Consider the following 23,384-nt stretch of genomic DNA (forward strand, 5'->3'; position numbering starts at 1 on the left):
CTCACTCTGGCTTGGGCTGCTGACTGAGCTGCATCTCTCTAACACACCCTCCACTTACCTTTGCTTCCTAACCTCTTGGCCGAACCTCCATTCTTCCTTAGGACTGGGGTAAGGTTGAGAGGGGCAGGGGGAAGGTGCAGGGGTGGTTGAGAGCCCCTCCTGGGGACTCAGGTTTCTGGGAGGGGAGTTGTGCTTCTGTATTACCTTTTACCTTGTCTGTCTATAACTGTATATACTGTAAATATCTGCTTGTATATTGTGCCAGCTGTAAATAAATAGCTTCATTCATATTTCCAGAGCTGACTGAGTCTAGTCTGGGTGATTTCTAAAGTGGGGGGGGGGGGGGGGGCAAGGAACACCCAAACCATCACAATGGTGTAAAAGAGGGGTTTGAATCTGTGTTAGAAGTGAATTGAAGTGAATTGTAACGAGGCCAATATAGAAATTATTTACCATTAACACCCAGAGATTCTATTATGCAGTTGGTACTACTAATTTTGCAGAATGCACATATACAGTCAGATTAAATCTAAATGATTTAGGAAAGGGTTTAGAAAATTTAAACAACTGGAGAGTCCTGCAGCTCAAACTGCCGCTTAAATGTTAAACATAAACTTTCACAAACTTCAGAAAAGAGAGTTAGTTTACTCACTGGTTAGGGTCTCAGCATTTGCAATCCAAAAGTATATGTAGAAGCATAAATAAGGAAAAATACAGTCCCAGCCACAAGGCAGCCTTTCATGTGGTGATGACACAGTGGGGTTATGCTGCTTGCCTAGCTCCAGTCGAGCAGGTTGGCTGAGAAGATCCACGGACAAATGCAAGGATCCATGGCAAATCCTGCGTGACTCTGAGGAGGTCATGGGGGTGGTCAGCCACCTGGGCAAAGCAGGATGCATGTTTAGGGGCTGGAGCTGTCTGCTCGGGTGCTGTGTATAGCAAAGGAGTTGGCCCTCAGGCTGGAGTGGCAGGACCGCAGGTCCTGGTGTCGCAACTTGTTGCTAGGTCGTTCGTCGCCTAAGCCATTGCCTAGACTTGGACAGAGCCAAAGGGACTCGGGTTTGGCTGAGCTCCAGTGGGCAGCTGTATCCCAGCGCAGGGCAAGCCACTTCAGTCCCCTGGCTCAGTGCAGAAGACAAGCAAGGTCAGGTCTGCCCTTCGTACGGGAGGCAAGTCCCCAGCTATGCACAGCGCCAAGGCACTCCAGGCAACCAGGTAGCAGGTGAAACAAAGGCAGCAGCAGCAGCCAACTAACAAGTTGGCTAGGTTCTTAAGCATTTTGATGAGTATCTTTGACCAACAACAGATAAAAAACACCCCTAGAAACAATCCTAAGTTATTTAACCCAAAAGGGAGATGCACATACCTGGCATCTGTGACCTGTGTTTACCAAAGACAAAGCAGGGTGCAAAATAAGGCCAAATATGGTGTCTTTGTGATAGACTGAGAGGTGCCAAGGCTTTTGTCTGCTTTCCTGATTCTTCCATCTGGGAAGGGGGTAGGGGGAAGGCGGGTATTCAGGCAGGTGTTTAGGATATGTCTTGGATGTGTATTCTAGATATAATTTGGACCTTCCACCACAGATGGGCATCACATTTTCTGACCTCCAGTCAGCTGGGACCTTCCCAGTTAGCCAGAACTCCTGGTAAACCATAGAAAGTGGCTTGGCAGGCACTTCTGCCAGCTGTCTCAATGCCCTCTGGTGAATGCCATGCAGCCCCACAGAGTTTTATAAGTGGTGCAGCAGGTCATTAACCATCTTCTCTTGCATTATGGGGGCTTCATTCTGCTCTACATCCCTGCCTTCCAGCTCAGGAGACTGGCTATTTGGCAAACAACTGGTGTCCATATTAAGGACTGAGGTAATGAAGGTATTGAGTACCTCAGCCTTTTTCTCACCCTTGACCACTGTGTTCTCCCCCACATCCAATAAAGGATGGGGATTCTCCTTAGTCCTTTCACTGCCAATATATTTGTAGAAGGATTTCCTGTTCCCTTTAGAAGTTGAAGCCAAATTAAATTCCAGGTGGACTTTGCCCTTTCTAATACTCTAACTGCATAGCCTCATGACAACTTTGTAGTCTTCCTGAGTGGCCTGCCTCTTCTTTCAAGGACCACAGACTCTTCTCCCTAAAGCAGCAACCAGATCTATTTAGCCAGGCCAGCCACCTTCTCCACCAACTCTTTTGGCATATGGGGGCGGTCTGCTCCTATGCCTTTAAGACTTGCTTCTTAAACACAGTGCCTGCCAGGCAGGCCCTTCAGGACTGCCTCCCAAGGCACTCTGTCAAGTAGTCTCCAAATTGGACCAAAGTTCAGCCAACTGGAAATCCAAGGTGACAGTTCTGCTGACCCCCCTCTTTACTCCTCCAGCAGCTGAGTACTGTCATTTCATGATGGCTGTGTCCAAGACAGCCTCCAGCCGTTACATCATCCATAAGCCCTTCCCAATTCACAAACAGCAGGTCCAGCAGGACAACTTCCCTAGTTGGCTCCCTTACCACCTATGTCAGGAAGTTATCCTCCACACACTCCAGGAAATTCCAGGACTGCTTCCTCTCTCCTGTGTTATATTTCCAGCAGATGTCCAGGAAGTTAAAACTCAGAAGAACAAAGGCAAGCAATCATGATACCTCTCCTAGATGCCTGAAGAATATTTTATCTGTTTTTTTTCATCCTACATAATGAAGATTCTGACCAGGATGTCTGCCTTGTGGCCTTCCCCTTGATTCCTACCCATAAACACTCAATGCTATTGTCACCATCATTAACCTCAAGACAATCAAAACGCTCCCTGACATACGGGGTCACCCCACCACCTCTCTTTACCTGTCCCTTCTGAAGAGTTTGTAGCCACTGACTGGCACTCCAGCCCCAGAATACATCCCAGAGCATTTTTGAGATGTCCACTATATCACAGACGTTCAAATGCACAACGGGTTCCAGCTCCTCCTGTTTGTGGTTCCATGTGCTTTAAGTGTAGATACACTTGAGTTGGTCTAAAGGTCTTGTCACTTTTTTCAGGGAGAAGTCCCAATACCTACCTGACTGTTCTCAGGTGCTCCTGTGGTTCTATTTCACCAGTAATCCTTCCACTTTTGATGTTGTGTTGTTTATTTCCTAACCTCACTGATATAGCAAACCAAAACACCTCAGGGGCACACTATCCTTCCAAATGTTTGTGTGCTGCTCTCAGGCTTGTTTCTAGTAAGCCCAGTTCTGTGCCTTCATGTTCACAAATAGTTGAAACACAAAGGAATAAATCTTACATGGATCCAGCTTTGGCTGGGATTCACCTTAGCTCCCATTACAAGTCTGCATCGTGGTACTAGCTTCTGAGCTAGAAAGGAAACCAGCTAGGGTACAATTTATTTAATTTATGGTATATGAGTGTCAATATTACTGAAGGGAGAAAAGAGAATTGAGTGGTAGCTAAATTTTACATGGAAATAACAGCAATAACTATAAGCTGCTTCAGAACAGTTTATCCAATATAAGCACACATAAGACCATTAAGAATAATTACATGTTTTTGTATCAATACAAGGCTGCAACTTAAATGATTGCCATATAAAAAGTAATCTTCTACAGGCCTGTTCAAGGACAGCTCAGACAAAAGCTAGGGCATGCTGTCGGAAATTACTCTGACTGTGCCATTATTAGCATCTTCAGTGCAGCAGAAATGTTTGCATGGAAAGAACATCTCCATTCCTCTGAAGTTCATTATCTGTTTATTCCTTAGTGATTTGCTGAGATATCATGATTAGATGGTTAACTTTAAGGAGAAAATAAACTGGAAGACACAAACTGTTCTGAAGCAGGCACTGGCTTGGCTAGTAAAGGTTTCTCCTCATCACAGATTAAAGGGAATACATGTCAGGTATGCTCTCAAAAGGGTTTAGTTTTCAGCAATTTTCACAAGAGACAAAGAGCACAAATTGAAACACAGAATCACAGGAGGTCAGGGGCTGGAAGGGACTTGGAAAGTTCATCTAGTGCAAACTCCCTTCCCAAGCACAATCACACAGGAATGCATGCAGGTGGGTCTTGAGTATTTCCAGACAGGGAGACTCCACAACCCTCCTGGGGTAACCTGTTGTTTTGTCACCCTCACAGTGAAAAAAACCTTCCTCATATTTACATGGAACTTCTCATGCCTCAACTTCCATCCAACACTCTGAACACCAGGAAACATTTTTTCATTGCGAGGACGACCAACTGCTGACACAGATGGCCTATGGAGCTTGTGGAGTCTCCATCCTTAGGGACATTCAGAAACCATCTGGACATGGCCCATGGCAATCACCTCTAGAAATCTCTGTCTGACAGCGGGGTTGGACCAGATGATCTCCAGAGGTCCATTCCAACCTCAATCCTTCTGTGATTTATTAAAGTACTAGGAGCTATTTTTCTTGTTACTGTTTGTAATCTGCATTTGGTCTCTGTTGCTTAGGTTCTAAGATGTCTTTCTTCTTATTCAGTTTACCAGCTATTTTATATCCATAACAGGTGGGTGCAGCATTTGCCCACATCAGTCATTCAAGTCTCAAGTCACATCTGTGTTCAATCAGGACATTAAAAGATCAGAAGCTGAGGGAGGGAACCCTATTCTTGTGTCTTTGTGTTGATCTTCCTACACATGTACAGACAACTTTTTGTGCAAAACAAAGGTGATAGGGAAGATTCAGTATTCGTTTAATACCATGTCACAGCCTCTCTGAACCTTGCAGCATGATCCCAAAGGAACAGAGAGCTAGGGTATCTCCTCTTTTTGATGTCAGCCTCCAAAACATCTCCAAGACATTAGCTCTAAGATGATATTATGGCATTTTTGCTTACCATACGAACAGAATTTAAAAGCAAAACTTCTTCACACACACATCCCCCTCACACCTTCCTTCCTCCTGCACACAGGCTATAGCACACTTCAAATCTGTTGCTTCTCCTGGGTGAAATTTCCTGTACCAAGTTGGTTAGCCTGCTTCATATTTTGTGTGTGAACACAGGAGGTCAAACGCTGGAAGCTAAATCATTATCCTCTGGAACAGTATGAGTTTCATTAAGCCTGGGGTGAAAAGATGCAGGGAGAAACTGCAGGGTGACTACAGGATAGGTGGAGAGGGGCTCTCTATCAGGCAGTCCAGTAATAGAATGAAGGGTAATGGTTTTAAGCAGAAAGAAGGTAGATACAAGAAAGAAGGTCTTCACTGTGAGGGTGGTGAGGCACTGGAACAGGTTACCCAGAGAAATGGTAGAGGTCCTTTCCCTTATTCAAGGCCAAGTTAGACGGTCCTTTTAAGTGACCTGATCTAGTAGACAGTGTTCCTGCCCATGGCAGGGAGATTGAAAATAGATGATCTTTAAGATCCTTTCCAACTCCAATAATTCTATAATTCTATGAAAACTTAAATGACACGGGGTTTAGTGAGAGAGTTCAGTTTAATTTGCATATCCAAAAGGAAAATGAGTGATTTGATTACAATATCTAAGTACCTCCACCTAGAGAAGCTGTGAGTTACTAAAGAACTCTTTACCTAGTGGAGAGAGGCATAAAAAGAATCAATGGCCAGAAGCTAATGCCAGAAAAATTCAAGTAAGACATGAGGCACACATCAGAATGATGAACAATAGCAACAAACTGGCAAAATGAAGTATTTTCCCTCCTCATGCCTTCAAATTGGCACTGGACATTTCTCTAAAAGGTATCACTTAGATGGACACAAGTTAAGTTTAAGCCAAACTATTGAGCCCACTACAGCGGTAAGAGAGAAATTTAATAGCTTGTGATACATGACAGATGAAAGAAGATGAACTTATACACCCCAAGGCTGAATTCTATTAATCAACTTAGTGATGCTTTACTCTGCCATGCACAGCTATGGTATCTGAACACTTTGTATTAAATCAATAGCAACAGTGAAATCCCTCAGGGACTTCAAAGGAGCTTCTGGAACTTTCAGGAGTAAAACTAATTAGGGGAGGGGCTTTGAGGTTTTCTAGAGGAGTTAATAAAGTCTGCATTTATCTCTTTTGTTATAGACTGCATATTACTCTATTTCCTTTGTGCTTATATAGTATTTTAAAGCAGTGAGTCAGTAATTTCAGTCAGGCACAGTACTGGGGCTCTTAACCTCATCTAATTGAAGATGTCTCTGCTCACTGCAGGGGGGTTGGACTTCACAGCCTTTAAAGGTTTCTTCCAATTCAAAGCATTCTGCGATTGTCCAGCACCTACAGGAATAGGGCAGCAGCCAGGGCAAGCTGCTCACTGCGCAACAGGTGCCATGGCACTTGTTTGTTCATGCTGTTCTCCAAACCTCCACTGAGCATGTCTGCTTCAGGCAAGCAGAATGGCTCAGATGATCTCTGTTTACTTCAGCAGTCAAGCTTTCTTCCTGAAAGAATGCCTCTAGTAAAAAGCCTTTATCTCCACAGAAACATAAAGATTAAAATTTCATAATAGCCTACACAAAGACAAAAGTTGCAGCCAAGAAATACATGACAGTGCTTAGGACCTACTTGAGGTTGAGAACAGCTTACATGCCTAGATGTGCTCATCCCTTAGCACTGTGGAGAAGGCAGCATGCCCATGCCAGGCTACTCTCTCAGAGGCTTGAAATGATAGCAGACCACAGAAAAAGCTCAGTTCTGAAAGCATGTAGCTGTACTCAGCACTGGTCAGACCACACCTTGAGTACTGTGTCCAGTTCTGGGCCCCTCAATTCAAAAAAGATGTTGAGGTGCTGGAACATGTCCAGAGAAGGGCAACAAAGCTGGTGAGGGGCCTGGAGCACAAATCCTATGAGGAGAGGTTGAGGGAGCTGGGCCTGTTTAGCCTGGAGAAGAGGAGGCTCAGGGGTGATCTTATTACTGTCTACAACTACCTGAAAGGACATTGTAGCCAGGTGGGGGGTGGCCTCTTCTCCCAGGTAACCAGCAATAGAACAAGGGGACACAGTCTCAAGTTGTACCAGGGTAGGTATAGGCTGGATGTTAGGAAGAAGTTCTTCACAGAGAGAGTGATTTCCCATTGGAATGGGCTGCCCAGGGAGGTGGTGGAGTCACTGTCCCTAGGGGTCTTCAAGAAAAGCCTGGCTGAGGCACTTAGTGCCATGGTCTAGTTGATTGGCTAGGGCTGGGTGCTAGGTTGGACTGGATGATCTTAGAGGTCTCTTCCAACCTGGTTGATTCTATGATTCTATGGTGGCAGAAACAATACTGGCTAATGAGTGTTCCAGCCCCTAACATCCAGAAAGACTATCATGGGAAGAGCAGTTCTTCCAAGCTCAAGATCAGAGCATCCCAAAGGGCAGGAAATCAGGAAAGGGAGCCAAGTGACTTCCATGGTTGAACAGGGAACTGCTGGGAAAACTAAAGTGGAAGAAGAGTCTAAGTATCATGGAAAGAGGGATTGGCCACTTGGGAGGAATGTAAGACTGCTGTCAGAGGATGTAGGGTGGCAACTAGGAAAGCTAGGGTCTCCCTGAAATTTAACCTTGCAAGAGAGGTCAAGAACAATAGAAAGGGCTTATTTAAATACATTGCAGACAAAACTAACACTAGAGGCAATGTAGGGCCACTGATGAATGAGGTGGGTGCCCTGGTGACAGAGGATAAAAAGAAGAGAGAGCTACTGAATGCCTTGTCTCTATCTATACTGCTGAAGACTGTCCTCAGGAGCCCCAGACCCCTGAGGCCCCAGAGTAAGTCAGGAGAAGGGATGAGTTTGCCTTGGTTAATGAGGACTGGGCTAAGGATCAATTAGGCAATCTGAACATCTATAAATGGCTGAAGTCATTGCTAGGCCACTTGTGATGGTTTGGGTGTTCCCTGTCCCCCCACACTTTGGAAATCACCCAGCCTAGATTCAGCCAGCTCTGGAAATATGAATGAAGCTTATATTTACAGCTAGCACAACATACAAGCAGATATGTACAGTGTATACAGCTATAGACAGAAATATACAAGGTAAAGGCAATACAGAAACACAGCTCCTCTCCCAGAAACCTGAGTCCCCAGGAGGGGCTTCCAACCACCCTTTCACCTTCTCCCCTCCAGCTCTCAACCTTACCCCAGACCCAAGGAAGAATGGAGGTTCAGCCAAGGGGTCAGGAAGCAAAGTGGATTAATCAGAGAAATGGCAGAGAGGCTAGAGAGAGAAAAAAATGCATCTCCGAGCTCCCCAGAAGAAGTGACTTATCTATGTCTGGATTCTTGTATTTCTCAGCAAGCCTGTGAGTGAAGTAGACATCATTCTGTTTTCCTTTTCACAGCCTGTAATCCAGTTCTTCTCACCAAAACATTCTAGCTAGCTTCAAACTAGCACACCACTCTCTCTCATGTTTGGTAAGTCTTGGGGAATGGGAGAGGTGCCCAAGGACTGGAGGAGAGCAAATGTCACTCCAGCCTTCAAAGAGGACAAGACGGAGGACCTGGATAACTGTAGACTGGTTAGCCTCACCTCCATCCCTGGAAAGATGATGCAGTACTTTATCCTCGGTGCTGTCTCTAGGCGTATCAAGGATAAAGTCATTGGCAGCAGTCAACATGGTTTTAACCAAGAGGACCAATCTGATAGCCTTTTATGAGGACATAAACAGGTAGATAGATGATGGTAGAGCAGTTGATGTAGCTTATCTTGATTTCGGTAAAGCATTTGACACTGTTTCCCACAGCATCCTTGCAGCTAAGCTGAGGAAGTGTGGTCAGGATGATCAGGTAGTGAGGTGAATGGGAACTGGTTGAAGGAAAGAAGTCAGAGAATTGTGGTCAATGGGACAGACTCTAGTTGGAGGCCCATATCCAGTTGAGTCCCTCAGAGGATGGTACTAGGACCAATGCTACTCAGTATATTAATCGACAACCTGGATGAGGGAACAGTGCACTGTCAGCAAGTTTGCTGATGATGCAAAACTGGGCAGAGTGACTGACACACCTGAAGGCTGTGCTGCCATTCTCTGAGACCTAGACAGGCTGTAGAGTTGGGCAGGGAGAAAGTTAATGAAATACAAGGACAAGTGTAGAGTCTTGCATCTGGGGAAGAACAACCTCACATAACAGTATAGCTTGGGGACTGACTTGTTAGAGGAGCAACTCTGGGGAAAAGGAATGAGGAGTTCCAGTGGACAAAACTTGTTCACTGTGAGGGTGACAGAACACTTGAACAGGCTGCCAAGAGAGGTTGTGGAGTCTCTGGAGATATTCAAAACCCACCTGGATGTGTTCCCGTGTGATCTCTAGGTGATCCTGCTCTGGCAAGGGGCGTGGACTGAATGATCTTTCCAGGTCCCTTCCAGGACCTAACATTCTGCGATTCAGTGAATGACACCAACTTCTGCAAGAGAGAAGCAGCAAGGAGATTGGAGGGATAGTGAAGAAAGCAAGCAAGACAGGTACAGCAAGCAGTAAAGATAAGTGCCTATGACAGACAGTTAACTCCCAATACACCAAGTGAAAAAAATACCAAACATAGAATATAACCAACCTGAGTAGCAAAAACGTTTTTATTTCTTGGGTTTAGCTCTGTAACTCAGATTCACTTTGGACAACACTAACCATGGCATAAAAATATAAACCAAAGCAGAGTATTTTAAAATGAAGAAATAGGAGTACTGGTGACTAGTCAGAAAGCACACGACATCATAATTCTTAAGTTTCACTCTATTCAGAAAACAAGCAGAGTGTCTCCTTGGTAGCATCTGCTCAGTGAGACACAGCAAGTTAGCACTACAAGGCTGAATCATCAGCTTTAATTAAATTTAATTTCCTAGTCTTAAATCAGGAGTTAAAACTGATTATATGGCTTTCATTTTCTTGGAGGTCTAAAAAACTCCATGCTCTAAATACTGAATTAATCCAGCAGAGATTTGCATTTTCAGGTAACTTCTACTTTTGTATTCAATTCATATGAATATTACAGACTGGTTTTATGTCAATTGCTCCAGTAAGATGTGTAAACAAATGACTGACAGAACATTAAAATTCATACAACACAGGCATGAAGAAAAAAAATGAGAACCTGTTGTAGCCAGATTATAAATCTAAGAATGAGTCTATGATACTAACTGGCCTAATGGAAGAATATTCCACAATTCCACTTCATAACCTTACTGAAAACTAAAACACAAATCCTGAGGAGTCCTGCTCCTGAAGAGCTATGTTGATCAACAGTGCAAGGAAACTGTCCCTACTTAAATTCTATGGGTAATGCCCACAGCCCATGGCAGCATCTTACTGAACCAAGGATGCTAAGCCTTACATCTACCAAATCAGCAATCAGGCTTGAGGACAGAATACTATTTAAAATCTGTTAATTATTTGCCAGAACTTGGTCGATTTGAGCTGCTGTGAAAAATTCTACATTCCTCATTATTGTATTTTATCCTGTGAGTACAGCTGGACATTAAAACAGGGAAATTAAATCAAAGACTGACATCTAAAAGTGAAAATGGACTATATCTAAATATGAAAAAGGACTAGGTTTGTGCAACTAGAGTGGCATTCAGATATGGGATGAGCATTTAAAATCCAGATCTAGAAGTGACAGTTGCTGCTTTGATTGAAGAACTTTCAATCACGTAGGTCAAGAAAGAAGACAGTAGCCAAGCACCTACTGTAAGAGGGGACAGGGATAATATCAAGGTATCACAGTATCACCAAGGTTGGAAGCGACCTCATAGATCATCAAGTCCAACCCTTTACCACAGAGCTCAAGGCTAGACCATGGCACCAAGTGCCACGTCCAATCTTGCCTTGAACAGCTCCAGGGACAGCGACTCCACCACCTCCCCGGGCAGCCCATTCCAGTGTCCAATGACTCTCTCAGTGAAGAACTTTCTCCTCACCTCCAGCCTAAATTTACCCTGGCATAACTTGAGGCTGTGTCCTCTCGTTCTGGTGCTGGCCACCTGAGAGAAGAGAGCAACCTCCTCCTGGCAATTTTAACTGATCGAAGGAAGAAGCCTCTGCTTGAACAGCCCAGAAACAAAAAGACTTTACCAAATGCTCAAAAATTCCCTCTACACAAACGTCCACAAATAGCAATCTGAAGGAGAAAAACAAAAGAAATTCAACCACAGCAGGACTACTGGTCCTCCTTTAATTACAGGTCTCTGCAAAGACAGCTGCAATATCTCCCATCATTTTCACAAGCATTCAAATCAAAGAAGAGATGAGTGATTACCTTATAAAGGCAGTGCAGGGAAAAGGAGGAGAGGAGAACAAAGAAGCCTGGTAGAAATTTGCTAGTAAATACACAGGAAGGTGAACATTCATAAATTTAAATGAGGGCTCTCTAAAGAATTGAATGCAGCTGTGCATAAAGCAACCACAAAACTGATGAGACACAACTGAACTTCTTCAATGCAAGAATTTCCAATTACTTAATATTCCTTCAAGAGACTTAAAAAACTAATAGGCTCACAAAGGCTTTAAAATGCATTGGAGAACCACAAATCCTACATTTTATGACAACGTCAGAGGACAAGCTGTTCTCATACAGATCAAGTAAGTGGTTACAAGAGAGAGATTGAGAACTATTTTTAAATGAGATTTTCTCCTCACTTACAGAAGTGGAAAATTCATTACTACTTCTGCAAACATCATCTTCTTTAAAACTGACATAACAGTTTCTAGTAGTCTACTAGGACTACAAAGCAACTGTGAGGCCACCTGCATTTCTATAGGAAATTATCCTCTAGTATTTAACATTTGGCAGTTTATAGAAAACAAGTTGTGTTTCTCTGCAGAGCTAAACTTGGATCAAACAACATTTCTCTTTTTTTTCTCCCTAAGGGAACCTCAAATGCATACACTACTGTTTAAGTGTTTAATTGTTTTTTTCATTTGACTTGATGAGTTCATTCTTTGGCCACTTGGACAACTTGAGCAAGTAACTTTTCTGTGATTTGAACAGAACTCTCTAGGGAGTTAAATTATTCTTCTCAAATATATAAATTCAGCTAGACACAACTGCAGTGTCTAGGAGGGGAAAAAAAGGAACAGAAGATCACAGCATCTCAAGATATTAGGGGTTGGAAGGCACCCAAGGAGATCGAGTCCAACCCCCCTGCCAGAGCAGGACCACACAATCTAGCACAGATCACAGAGGAACGCATCCAGACAGGCCTTGAAAGTCTCCAGGGAAGGAGACTCCACAACCTCTCTGGGGAGCCTGTGCCAGTGCTCTGTGACACTTACAGTAAAGAAGTTCCAACTTGGGTTGAGGTGGAACCTCCTGTGCTGCAGCTTGCACCAATTACTCCTTGTCCTGTCACAGGGAGCAAGTGAGAAAAGCCTGTCCCCCACCTCCTGACCCCCAGCCCTCAGATGTTTATAAACACCTATTAAATCACCTCTCAGTCTTCTCCAGACTAAAAAGTCCCAGGTCCCTCAGCCTCTCCTCATAAGCCATGCCCTCCAGTCTCCTAATCATCCTCATAGCTCTCCGCTAGACTCTCTCCAGCAGATTCCTGTCCCTCTTAAACTGGGGAGCCCAAAACTGAATGCAGTATTCAAGATGAGATCTCACCAGGGCACAGTAGAGGGGAAGGAGAACCTCCCTGCATCTGCTGGACACACTCTTCTTAATACACCCCAAGATCCCACTGGCCTTCTTGGCCACAAGGGCACACTGCTGTCCCTTTGTTAACTTGCTATCCACCAGGATTCCCAGGTCCCTCTCAACAGGGTTCTGGTGCAGTCTATTATTCCTCCTCAGGTGCAGGACTCTGCTCTTGTCCTTGTTGAACCTCATTTGGTTCCTGTGACCAGCTCTCCAGTCTGTCCAGGTGTCTCTGGATGGCCACACAGCCTTCAGCTGTATCACCCAAGCCTCCCAGTTTAGTGTCATCAGCAAACTTGCTGAGCAGATTCTGTCCCCTCATCAATGTCATTGAAGAAGATGTCGAACAGGACTGGACCCAGCACTGATCCCTGGGGGACTCCACTGGTTACAGCTGTCCAGCTGGACCTAGCACCATTGATCACCACTCTTTGAACTCTATCTTGTAACCAGTTCCTAATCCACCTCAATGTCTGCTCTTCCATACATCCAAAGAGATTAAAAACACGACAGAAAAAATACTTAAGGTTCCTTACAAACAATGCAAGTTATAGCATGACTCCTCAGTGTTTCTGTGCACAGAAGCGCTCAGTCTCACAGCAACAGCCACAAATGACACATATGAGATCTCTTCCAAGATTCATGGTGAAAAGAACCTTCCTGTTACTCTGTAATTCGTAGTCAATGGTACAAAAGAATCTACCTCCTGCTAATAATGTCACATCCTCACGTGATATGTCTCTGCAACTTATGTTAACACACAAAATTCCAAATGCCACTTATCCATGAAGTAGTGAAGTGGGCAGGGAAGCTACAACTACAGTAACCAAATTAGATAGCACAGAAAAGAACATAAAAGTAGTAAATATTCAAAATGGATCATTTATTTGAAAATGGCATAAATGGACACACGCGAACAGCCTACACATTCATTTAAATTATACAGGAGTATGTCACTTAACCAGGTGAAAACCAAAATTATATAGTCAGTAAATGGATTTTGTTAAACCTGCTTCAGAGTTGAAAATCTTTGAATTTGAAATGAGACAATGAAAAAGAACCTAAAACTTTTAAGAAATGGAAATTCTAGACATGTCCACGTGTTCAGAGACACCTTTACAAACCAGGCAGGAAAAGTCTAGTGTTTTGCTAAGATGAGTTAAAATAGACTGGTTTTGCCCCTCAGCTTCACTCCATTTAATCCACCACAAGCACCAGCACATCCATAACTGTAAATACGCAGCAATGATTAAAAAAATAAAACTATTACACCTTCAGCTTTGCCTCTTACATGTTCTGCTTCTAAACCTTCCAAGCAGACCCAGATTCGTCCCTCCTCCTACCACCACGTTGCAGTTATTTCCTTTTGCATGCTGTCTAAATGGAAGGCCTAATCTGGGAGGAAGAAAGAAAGAAGACTGGCTGGCTTCTGTCATGCTGGTATGAAAAGCACACAGATGGAAACTGTGCAAACTCTGTGTGGTTTGGAGTACCTCTAGTATGGACAGAAAACTGGTACAACCTGAGGCCCCAGATCGGAGGCTCTGAAGGCTGGAAAAGAGAAGTCTGAGAAGTGACACTCTCTATGCATATACGTATATATATAAAGGGTGAGGGTCATAAGGGCTGGGCTCTTTTTCAACAGTGACCAGTGAGAGGACAAAGGGCAACAAACTAGAACACAAGAGGTTTCACTTGAACTCAGGGAGAAACTTCTTTACTTTGAGGGTGATAGAGCACTGGAACAGACTGCCCAAAGAGGTTATGGAGTCCCCTCTTCTGGAGACTTTCAAAAGCCACCTGGTCATGTTCCTGTGCAACCTGATTTAGGCATACCTGTACTAGCCAGGAGGAGGTTGGGCAGGATGATCTCTAGAGGTCCTTTCCTATCCCTACCATTCTATGCTTCTATTACATGAGGATGTTTCAGTCTCATCAAGGGACAGCTGCCCTTTCGTACTACCTACAAAGAGACAGAACTTTGTGCAAATGAGAGAACACATCTTCATATAGATTACTTTACCATGAGACTGTGACCTCTTTAAAAAGGGACAGAATAATGGCACCATGAAATACAGACAAATCAAGCATGATGAAAACAGATTTACCTTAATTTAACCTAAAGCTACATTTCCTATGTTTACATTCTTACTATGAAACTTTATGCTTCTATCAGCACTGAATATTTTTTTTATAAATAAACCTGCAAAAATGAGATTTCTGAAGTTGTCTAAGTCGTCAGGACTTATTTTCTCAATTATTTAGTTACAAAGTTTCTAAAGCTAGATAGCAATAAAGATTCACTGGCTAGATGAAAGCTTCTACACACACATATATACACATATAAACACACACACATTAGAAACAAGTATTGAAATGTCTGGGAGTATAACTTTTCTATCGCTCTTCTTGCTTTTCTAATCTTGCTGTTTACAAATGTTTTCTTTGTAAGTCAATTTTTTTTAAAGGAAGCTCATCTCTCAATTTCAGAAACAAGAGTTACACAACTAAAAAAAACCCCACTGAAAACAGACAAATACTCTGGAGAGTTACTTAATGGAAGCTACTAAGCAAGCTGTTTGTTAATGATTTTGAAAGTGTTCATGAGTACTATTGCTTGCAAATAGATAGTTGAGGTAAGCAGTTTAAGGTTATATTAATAAAAATTAAACAAAAGCTATAAGAATATATTCTCTATTTGTAAGTTAAGTAAATATCTCTTCACATAAGCATAAAGTACATTTCTTTTAATCATATAAACAGCTTAAATATTAACTCTTTTTGCTCTAATCCTCCATGAAAATTGAAACTTAAGAGGAAAGGTTGCTACTAGTGCTCACATTCCACTTTCTTCTATAAGGGCTCATTGGGTTTTAAATAGTATCTTCACATGCGTAGGACATACTAAAAATCAAATAAAAACTGACAATTCCTGCAACAAGAAAAAGACACTGAAAGAAAGAACTTTTAAAATACGAACGCACAGTACAAAAAAGTTGAAGACAAACAGATATAAAAATCAGTATTTATGTAAAAAAATAACGCATTGCATATTGTAAAATCAGTCAATAACAGTATTCACCGTTACACAGATTTCTAGATTTTCAGACTTCAAAAGGTTACACAGCAAGGAAAAGAGACCATAACTACATATAAGGCAGACTTCTTCCTAGTTTCCATGCCAGAAATTTATACCCTGAGCCAGCAGGGAGATAAGAAGCAGAATATGAACTCTGCTTACAACGGATTATGTCTTTGTACTCCTGAAGTACTTTTCCCAGCTCACATGGATCTGGGAGTCAGAGTCAGCCTGCCTTTGTCAAAGAGAGAGCTACAAAAATGAAGCTTCTAAAACTGGGTTGGGATGAAGGTGCAAGTCAGTGAGTAGATCTTCCACGCTCAACACACAGGAACTTTTCTGGAATCCAAAACTTCACTTTATGAAGACTTCATCTCAGTTAAGATGGGTTATCCAAGTTCAAATATACTTTACAAATGCAGTTCATATCATGCAAGTTTAAATAATATTTTACTGTAACACTAGAACTCAGTCTTTTTCTTCATATTTTCCTCTGAAAAAGAGTTTGTATTACATAAACAGAACTTTTCTTCTTTTTCACTAAGATAACTAAAGAAAGCCTAATCCTTAACCTGCTGTAAATCACTCTATTGACAGCAATGCATTCACGTAGTTGAGGGTCTGGCCCCAAGCTATTTTAAAGCCATGTTATTAAAAAATGATGGTAACAGGATAAAATCTCTAATAAATCAATCTAATATACCATTAGATGAAGCATCAGAACTGTGGTTATAGCTCTTTGCTTACATGTACTAAACATTCTATCATAACCATCATCATGGAGGTCTTTTCAAACTAAATAATTCTATGATTCTATCACAATTCATAGTAACAAAATACAATAGCAACAGAATTCCACTGTTTGGGGTTTTTTCCTACTTCCAAAATGCCCTATAAAGCTACAAAATCATGTAATTAAAAAAAAACCAAACCAAACAAATGCCAAACAAACCCACTGTAGAACAGACAACTTCAAACTGAATTTCTGCTAAAAGAAAATAACCTCAAATCTACTCTTTTGGCCATGACAGCTTAACAGCATCGAAACAAATGTTGTCTATTAAAAAGTCTCTATATCGAGTAACAGAGAAATCTGCTATCACACACTAGTCATTCATTTCTCAGACAATTGTATTTAGTGTGCAGTTTACATCTAAGATAAGCAAGATTGTCAAAACAGTACTTCAACATGTAAGAGATGAACATGGAAAGGCACATACAGATTGTCACCGATTAAGTCACATTTCTTTAAAAACAGAGTATTTTCTGTACTTGTAAACACCTTTGTTTACATAAAGGCTCACACCTTTAAAGTGAGGTTAGCACTGCTGAATCAGTTATTGCTACATTCACAGTTTAACAGAATTTTAGACAATATATGAGGTATACTCCCAAATTGAGCCATCTTCATTTCCTCCTTGTTCATTTGATCATTAGATAACTGAATTATGCAGACTAAAACTACTGACCACAGAAGCCAGTAACACTCAACTCAATGGATGATTCCAAGATAAACATTAGCAGTGATTAAACTTCAAAAGAGCAAAGTCACCTTTGCAGGAAAAAAGTTCCTGTTCTTCATTACATGAATATCTTCTTCATTTTTATGCATGCTAGCAAGCCTTTACCTGGGCACATGAAGAGCCGATTCAAGCCTGATTAGAATTTTTGCACCTTTTGACCAGTATGCTAATTCAATCTCTTGATTTAAGAGCTTGGAGTAAAGATCACCTTCCCTTTGATCTTCTGGCATTCAAGTCTTTTATGCTATTTGTCAGCTGCTTTATGAACACTTTGTGTACTCTTCCACAGTATGTATGCATGGTTTTCTGCAATTCCAGTTCTAGGGGCCGCAACAGGGAACGAACCAGATCATCTCCAAATGAATACTGCAGAGGTTAAGGAAAAGAAGATTTATGGTCAACATGGAAGAATATCATTACTTGAGCTTATTAAAGAGCTTCATAAAACTGCCTTCTATAGGTTTATTAAACGTTTCCAGGAGCTCAGCTTTTGAAAGCAGCGTTTAAAATTACAGAAATATTCTATAATGCTTTCCATGAGCCTAACAAGCAAGATTTATTTTAAGAAACCCAAAACATAAGCAAACCAAGAGATCTAGACAGGCAACAAGGAAATTTAAAATTACCTCACTGAATTAAAAATGTTCAGGCTCAAGTGATTTCTGGTTATTTGTTGAAGAGTAACTTTCTTGGACGCCATATAACTTGTAAGGAATACAATGCCTATCAAATTATCATGAAACAGCAGCATGAAAAAGTAGTGCTACTGAAGTTTCATTAAACTGAATGATGGTCAACCACATACTATGTTTAACACGGATGTGAAATAAAGAAGTCATTAATTCAGCAGTGCAGTATTTTTCATAAACAAATGATAAGCTAAAACAGCATTTCAAAGTAATATTCTGTTCATCTTATTACCACCGAATCAGCAGCGTTTCACATACTTTCTCTGACATATTCATAAACCAAATGGGCTCATAAATAAAAAGAAATATTATTTTCTTCTGTTTTTGACAATGCTCAAAGGAAACAAAGAAATCATATTTTTTTATGGAAGCACATTCACTTTGCCTCCAATGTATTCTCAGACCTCCAAAAGTACTTTCTTCATTTTTATATCCATACGACAACACGTAATAAAGCACCATTAAAATATACTATTGATTTTTGAAGGTTATACACACACAATAGCCTGCTACATTAAAATGGGCATCAGTGCTAAATTTTACAGCTCTTCAGTGAGAATACTGATGCAGTGATAAATAGTTTATTAGATGACTTATTTACAGAATGAAACACCAGGCTTAGTACTTAAAGGAACAACAACATTAATGGATCGAATCTCTACAAAAGGTCAAAACGCAGTACTAAAAGCAATTGTTTTCTATAATCCAAATCTAGTTGCAATTAAATGTCAACATGCTGCAGTAAATACAAAGAAACTTGTGAAGAGGGTATTTTTCTGCTTTTTAAACCTTCCAGGAAAATGAAGCATCTGGTGATCTTCAAATGCTCATGCAAGGTCTACTGAATGTACTTACTAAAGGCTTTTAAATAGACGCTGACAACCTAAGGCAATGTTTTAGAATCCCAACCTAGACATATTCTACACTATATTTCAAAAGACACTCCTCAAGAAAGGAATACATTGGAATCATAATCAAGCAGTAAATGAAAAACTGGTGAAACATTTAACATCACTTTAAAGGGGAAAAAAAAGTTGTTGCAATCAAGGTAAGTATCCACAAACCTACGGAATGTATGCATTGCTGTTAAAAAATACATAAATAAACTTCACACAGGCATGATACTGAAAACACTTACATTTTTTATTGCTTCATAGACAGCCCTAAATGTTGGTTGTTTATCATCATGGTAAACACCTCTATTTCCATGAAGAATAAATATGCCTTCCTCTTCGGCTTCCTTACAATTGCTTCCATAGATACAGTGGTCAGGACGATAATTCCATTGGCAAGGAAAGACATAAAGACTTTCTGTGCAGAGAAATAAGAGCTCTGGAGTAAGTATGAAAAAGCACTTTAGGAAATACACTAACCTCTTTTATTTTTTTTCTTAACCTGCTTCACAAATTGCTATACAGTTGTTTTGAAACTCAACAGATAATCACACTCTAGCATACTTCAATGCTGTCTCTCCCAGTAAACACTACCATGTACATGAAAAGCTTCTTGAATACTTTTGCTGGAAAGTCTACTAGAGGTATTTTCCTGCATTTTTTAACACCTGAAAAGATCAACTTTGTTACATCAGACTCAAAATTAAGTGGAATTACCTGGATTGTGAAAAAACATAATGTTCAACAGATCTTGATCACCCCATGTTATGTTCAACTTGTACTTCTTCAATAGTGGCATAAGAATTTCTCCCCATTGTAATCGGACTGACGTCATATCGTTCTATTAATGAAATCAATGCAAAACACCACATATTCAGCACAATTGTAAATAGAAAGAAAAAAATTCCCTACAGAATCACAGTCATTTGTTTTTCCAACTTAAAAATATCACTGAATCATAGAATTGCCAGGGCTGGAAGGGACCTTAAGGATCATATAGTTCCAAACTTCCTGCCATGGGCAAGGACACTTCACGCTAGATCAGGCTGCTCAGAGCCCCAATTCAGCCTGGCCTTAAAGAACTCCAGGGATGGGTTTTTTACCACATCCCTGGGCAACCTGTTCCAGTGTCTCACCTCATGGTGAAGAACTTCTTCCTAACACCCAATCTGAATCTACCCATTTCTAGTTTTTCTCCCTTCCCTCTAGCCCTGTCACTACCTGACATCCTAAAAAGTTCCTCACCAGTCTCCCGTAAGCCCTCTTCAAATACTGGAAAGCCACAATAAGGTCTTCTCGGAGCCTTCTCCTCTCCAGACTGAGCAGCCCCAACTCTCTCAATCTGTCTTCAAAGGACAGGAGCTCCAACCCTCCAATAATCCTCATGGCCCACCTCTGGGAGTACAAATGTGGTTTTTTTCTTTTAAACAAATGAATAGATCCATTTACAAACAAATACATTCGTTCCCCTTACAAATGGAATTTGTACATTCATATCCATATACAAATTAATACATTCATTTAAACAAATGAATACATCTAATAGAACAAGGGGACATAGTTTCAAGTTGTGTTGGGGGAAGTATAGGCTGGATGTTAGGAGGAAGTTCTTCCAGAGAGAGTGATTTGCCATTGGAATGGGCTGCCCAGGGAGGTGGTGGAGTCACCGTCCCTGGAGGTGTTCAAGAAAAGCCTGGATGAGGCACTTAGTGCCATGGTTGACTGGATAGGGCTGGGTGCTAGGTTGGACTGGCTGATCTTGGAGGTCTCCTTCAACCTGGTTGATTCTATGATCCAAGGAAAACAGTTCTGGACATTTCCAATATGTTTTATTTCTTAAGTATCATTTTAGAGGGAAGATTAAATGCATCTCCTACTTCTATTTAATTGCCACATTTTTTGCCTTCAAGACTTCCCTCAAGCATCTTAAACAGGGAGTTCTAAAAAGTAACAAAGTTTTTTACGTACAGCAGCAGAATTTAACACACACCCTGCATTTAAAAGATGCATTCAAGTAGATGGGCATGATTTAATTATCTGTGCTTCATGCAATTCCTCTGTTGCAGAGTAATAATATATACAGGTTTTAAAGTTAACTTCAAAAATTCAAATCAGATCAATACAAAATTCATCATTAAAGAGTTCCAAAGAGATGCAACTAAAAAAAAAATATTGGCTACATAGCAGTGCACAAAAACATGGAAATCCTTCAAAGGTTTTTGAAAGAATTTTCATTGAGTTGAACTGTTTTAGCTACTGAATTGGAATTTCCACAGCAAAAGCAAAACATTGCACTTGCAAAGGGCAGTAAGATTCTAAGCCAAGATTCTAATCAACGTTACTTCATTCCCAAATTCTTGATGCATCAAAATCACTTCCAAGGAGTTCTTCTACAGTTCTGGCTGAGGAGGTGCTACTTAGAGAAAACTGAGCCTACACTGAACCACACATTACCAAAGGAGTAACCATCTGCAGTGTAACAGGTTACATCTGCCGAAGCTAAAGTCTTACGTTTACACCATGTTTACACTCACACAGAACAGAAAAGGAACACGGTTGTTCACTTTGTACTTCCTAATTCAGCTGGGTGAGTAAAGATGGAATAACAGTAAGTCCCAAAGAGAGAAGATTCCAAACAAGTACAGAACTGTACCTTTGATTCTTTTTAATGAAGTTGCCAAAATCCCCCAAAGCATTCCATTATGGATTGGGATCTATATACAGCAACATCATATTAAGAAACAAAGAGATTACCAAGATCAAAAGATTCCTTTTTCAGAACTACTATGCCCAAAACTTTCTCCTCTGAGCTTTTAGAAAGTGCAAAAACTAGCAGTTTCAGTTTTAGTCCTTTCTCAAATAATTTCAGCCACCAAATATGAAAAGTTTTCAGAACTGAGGACAAAAAAACAGTAATACTATCAGATTCCACACAAGAATACAAAAAATATCTATAGCTTGTATTATATAAGAAGCCAAATGGAACAGTGCAGTCCCTTCTGTCCTAAAAAATGTATGACTATGATTGCTTGCAAGTATTCAATGACAGCAGGCATAAGTAATGCACAAGAGAACTCTCTAGCAAGAATTATCACCAGGCTCAGTGCAATAAGAGTAAACAAAGAAAACACAGGCTTAACATCAATCTAAAACCCTCCAAAAACCAAACCAGTTGAACTGAGCCAATGGGTAAAGATCGCTCCTCACCTGAACTTTGCTATCCATAGAATATTGGCCTATAGTTTAAATTGTGACTTGATGTTAAAATTTAAGACCAGAATTTAATTAACTTACTGATACCAGGATGACAGTGGCAGAATATACAGTAGCAAATAAAGTTTTAGAGCCAACCATTGAAACACTAGATTGTTAATGTAATTATTTCATATCATTTTCATTTGAGTTGTAGTTTTAATATCACTGAAATACAGACTGTATCTCAAGGAGTATCTCAATGAGATGCAAAGCAAGTAACAGCTTACAACACATTGCCAAATGTCTAGAAGCAATACTACTTGACAAATAGGGCTATAAGATTAAAGAATTGGAAATTGTAATATTTCTGTAGCTTTTGCACAAAAAGGGTTAGATATTAATTTATCAGCACTGATGTATAATTAAAACAGTGTAGAAATCACAGAGCAAGAAAAACTATGTGAATACTAACACAATCTCCTCCTTTAAAATTCTACTTTAGCTTCTAATGAGGTCAAACAGCATGAGAAGTTAAGAATGCTCAAGTCCAATCAAAACTGATGACAGAATTGCTTTCAACAGGTACTCAAGTAAATATTAGAAAAATAACTCTGTGATAATTGAAGGATTTCTTCCTCTCCAATATTCAAAAAGTTACAAAGAACGTTCAAAAAGGTTTAAGAAAGAAACGTGCATTTCTGGTGATGCCATCAAGTTGATACAAGCAGGTTCTTATGAATCCTCAACATTCTAGGTTTTGAGTGAAAGAAAATGTGTAAGAACCAAATATACAAAAGAACATTAAGGTTTTTTTTTTTGTTTGTTTGTTTTTTTTAATGCTGCAATTTGGTCATTGCTGATTTCTTCTAAGTCTGACTTCAGCCTTAGGCAGGCAGAAGTCTTCTGGGACAGAGCTATTACATTCAGCCTGCTACAACCCAGTATTACCTCTCTCTTAATTCTATGAAGAAAATACAAAGTTGAGGAAGACCACTCAAATCATACAGCAATATCAAAATAAAATGCAGCTGTATCTCACAAGCAATTGACTAATTTAAAGTTACTGAATACTGAATGAGAGCAAGGCCTCCCCCTTCTAGCTACATGATTCTATCCTGGTCTTGCATTAACAGCATGGATGTTTTTGTGAGCTGATTTACCTCACTAATCCAGCAGAAGGGCTTATTTTTCTACTGACACCAAATTTAGTTGAAACATAGAAGGGACCAACAAACATCAGAGGTAAGGTAAATAAGAAAAGCAGGGCAAACAGCTATTAAGAGATGAGAACCTTCCTATTTAGAAGCAATTATCTTTTGCACAGGCTAACCTTATTTCTTGAAAGTATAGCCTAAAGGAATACTGAATGATTTAAATATATATATATATATATATATATATATATATATATATATATATATATATATATATATAAATAAATAG

At 40.5% G+C, this 23,384-nt stretch overlaps 1 protein-coding gene across 2 annotated transcripts in view; it reads right to left on the reverse strand.

Annotated features, from left to right (window-relative positions):
* Window positions 1–13,424: 13,424 nt before the first annotated feature.
* Window positions 13,425–23,384, reverse strand: part of GXYLT1 (glucoside xylosyltransferase 1) — a 39,553-nt gene continuing 29,593 nt past the window's right edge. For both annotated transcript variants that reach the window (XM_064142194.1, XM_064142193.1), the window contains 3 exons: window positions 19,464–19,587; window positions 18,992–19,164; window positions 13,425–17,530 (listed from right to left, as the gene is read on the reverse strand). In XM_064142194.1, the coding sequence (XP_063998264.1) occupies window positions 17,369–17,530; window positions 18,992–19,164; window positions 19,464–19,587 (459 nt within the window). In that variant the 3' untranslated portion in view covers window positions 13,425–17,368. The remainder of the gene's footprint in view (window positions 17,531–18,991; window positions 19,165–19,463; window positions 19,588–23,384) is intronic.

The sequence above is a fragment of the Pogoniulus pusillus genome, chromosome 4 (genome assembly GCF_015220805.1).
Source record: "Pogoniulus pusillus isolate bPogPus1 chromosome 4, bPogPus1.pri, whole genome shotgun sequence".
Lineage (NCBI taxonomy): Eukaryota > Metazoa > Chordata > Aves > Piciformes > Lybiidae > Pogoniulus > Pogoniulus pusillus.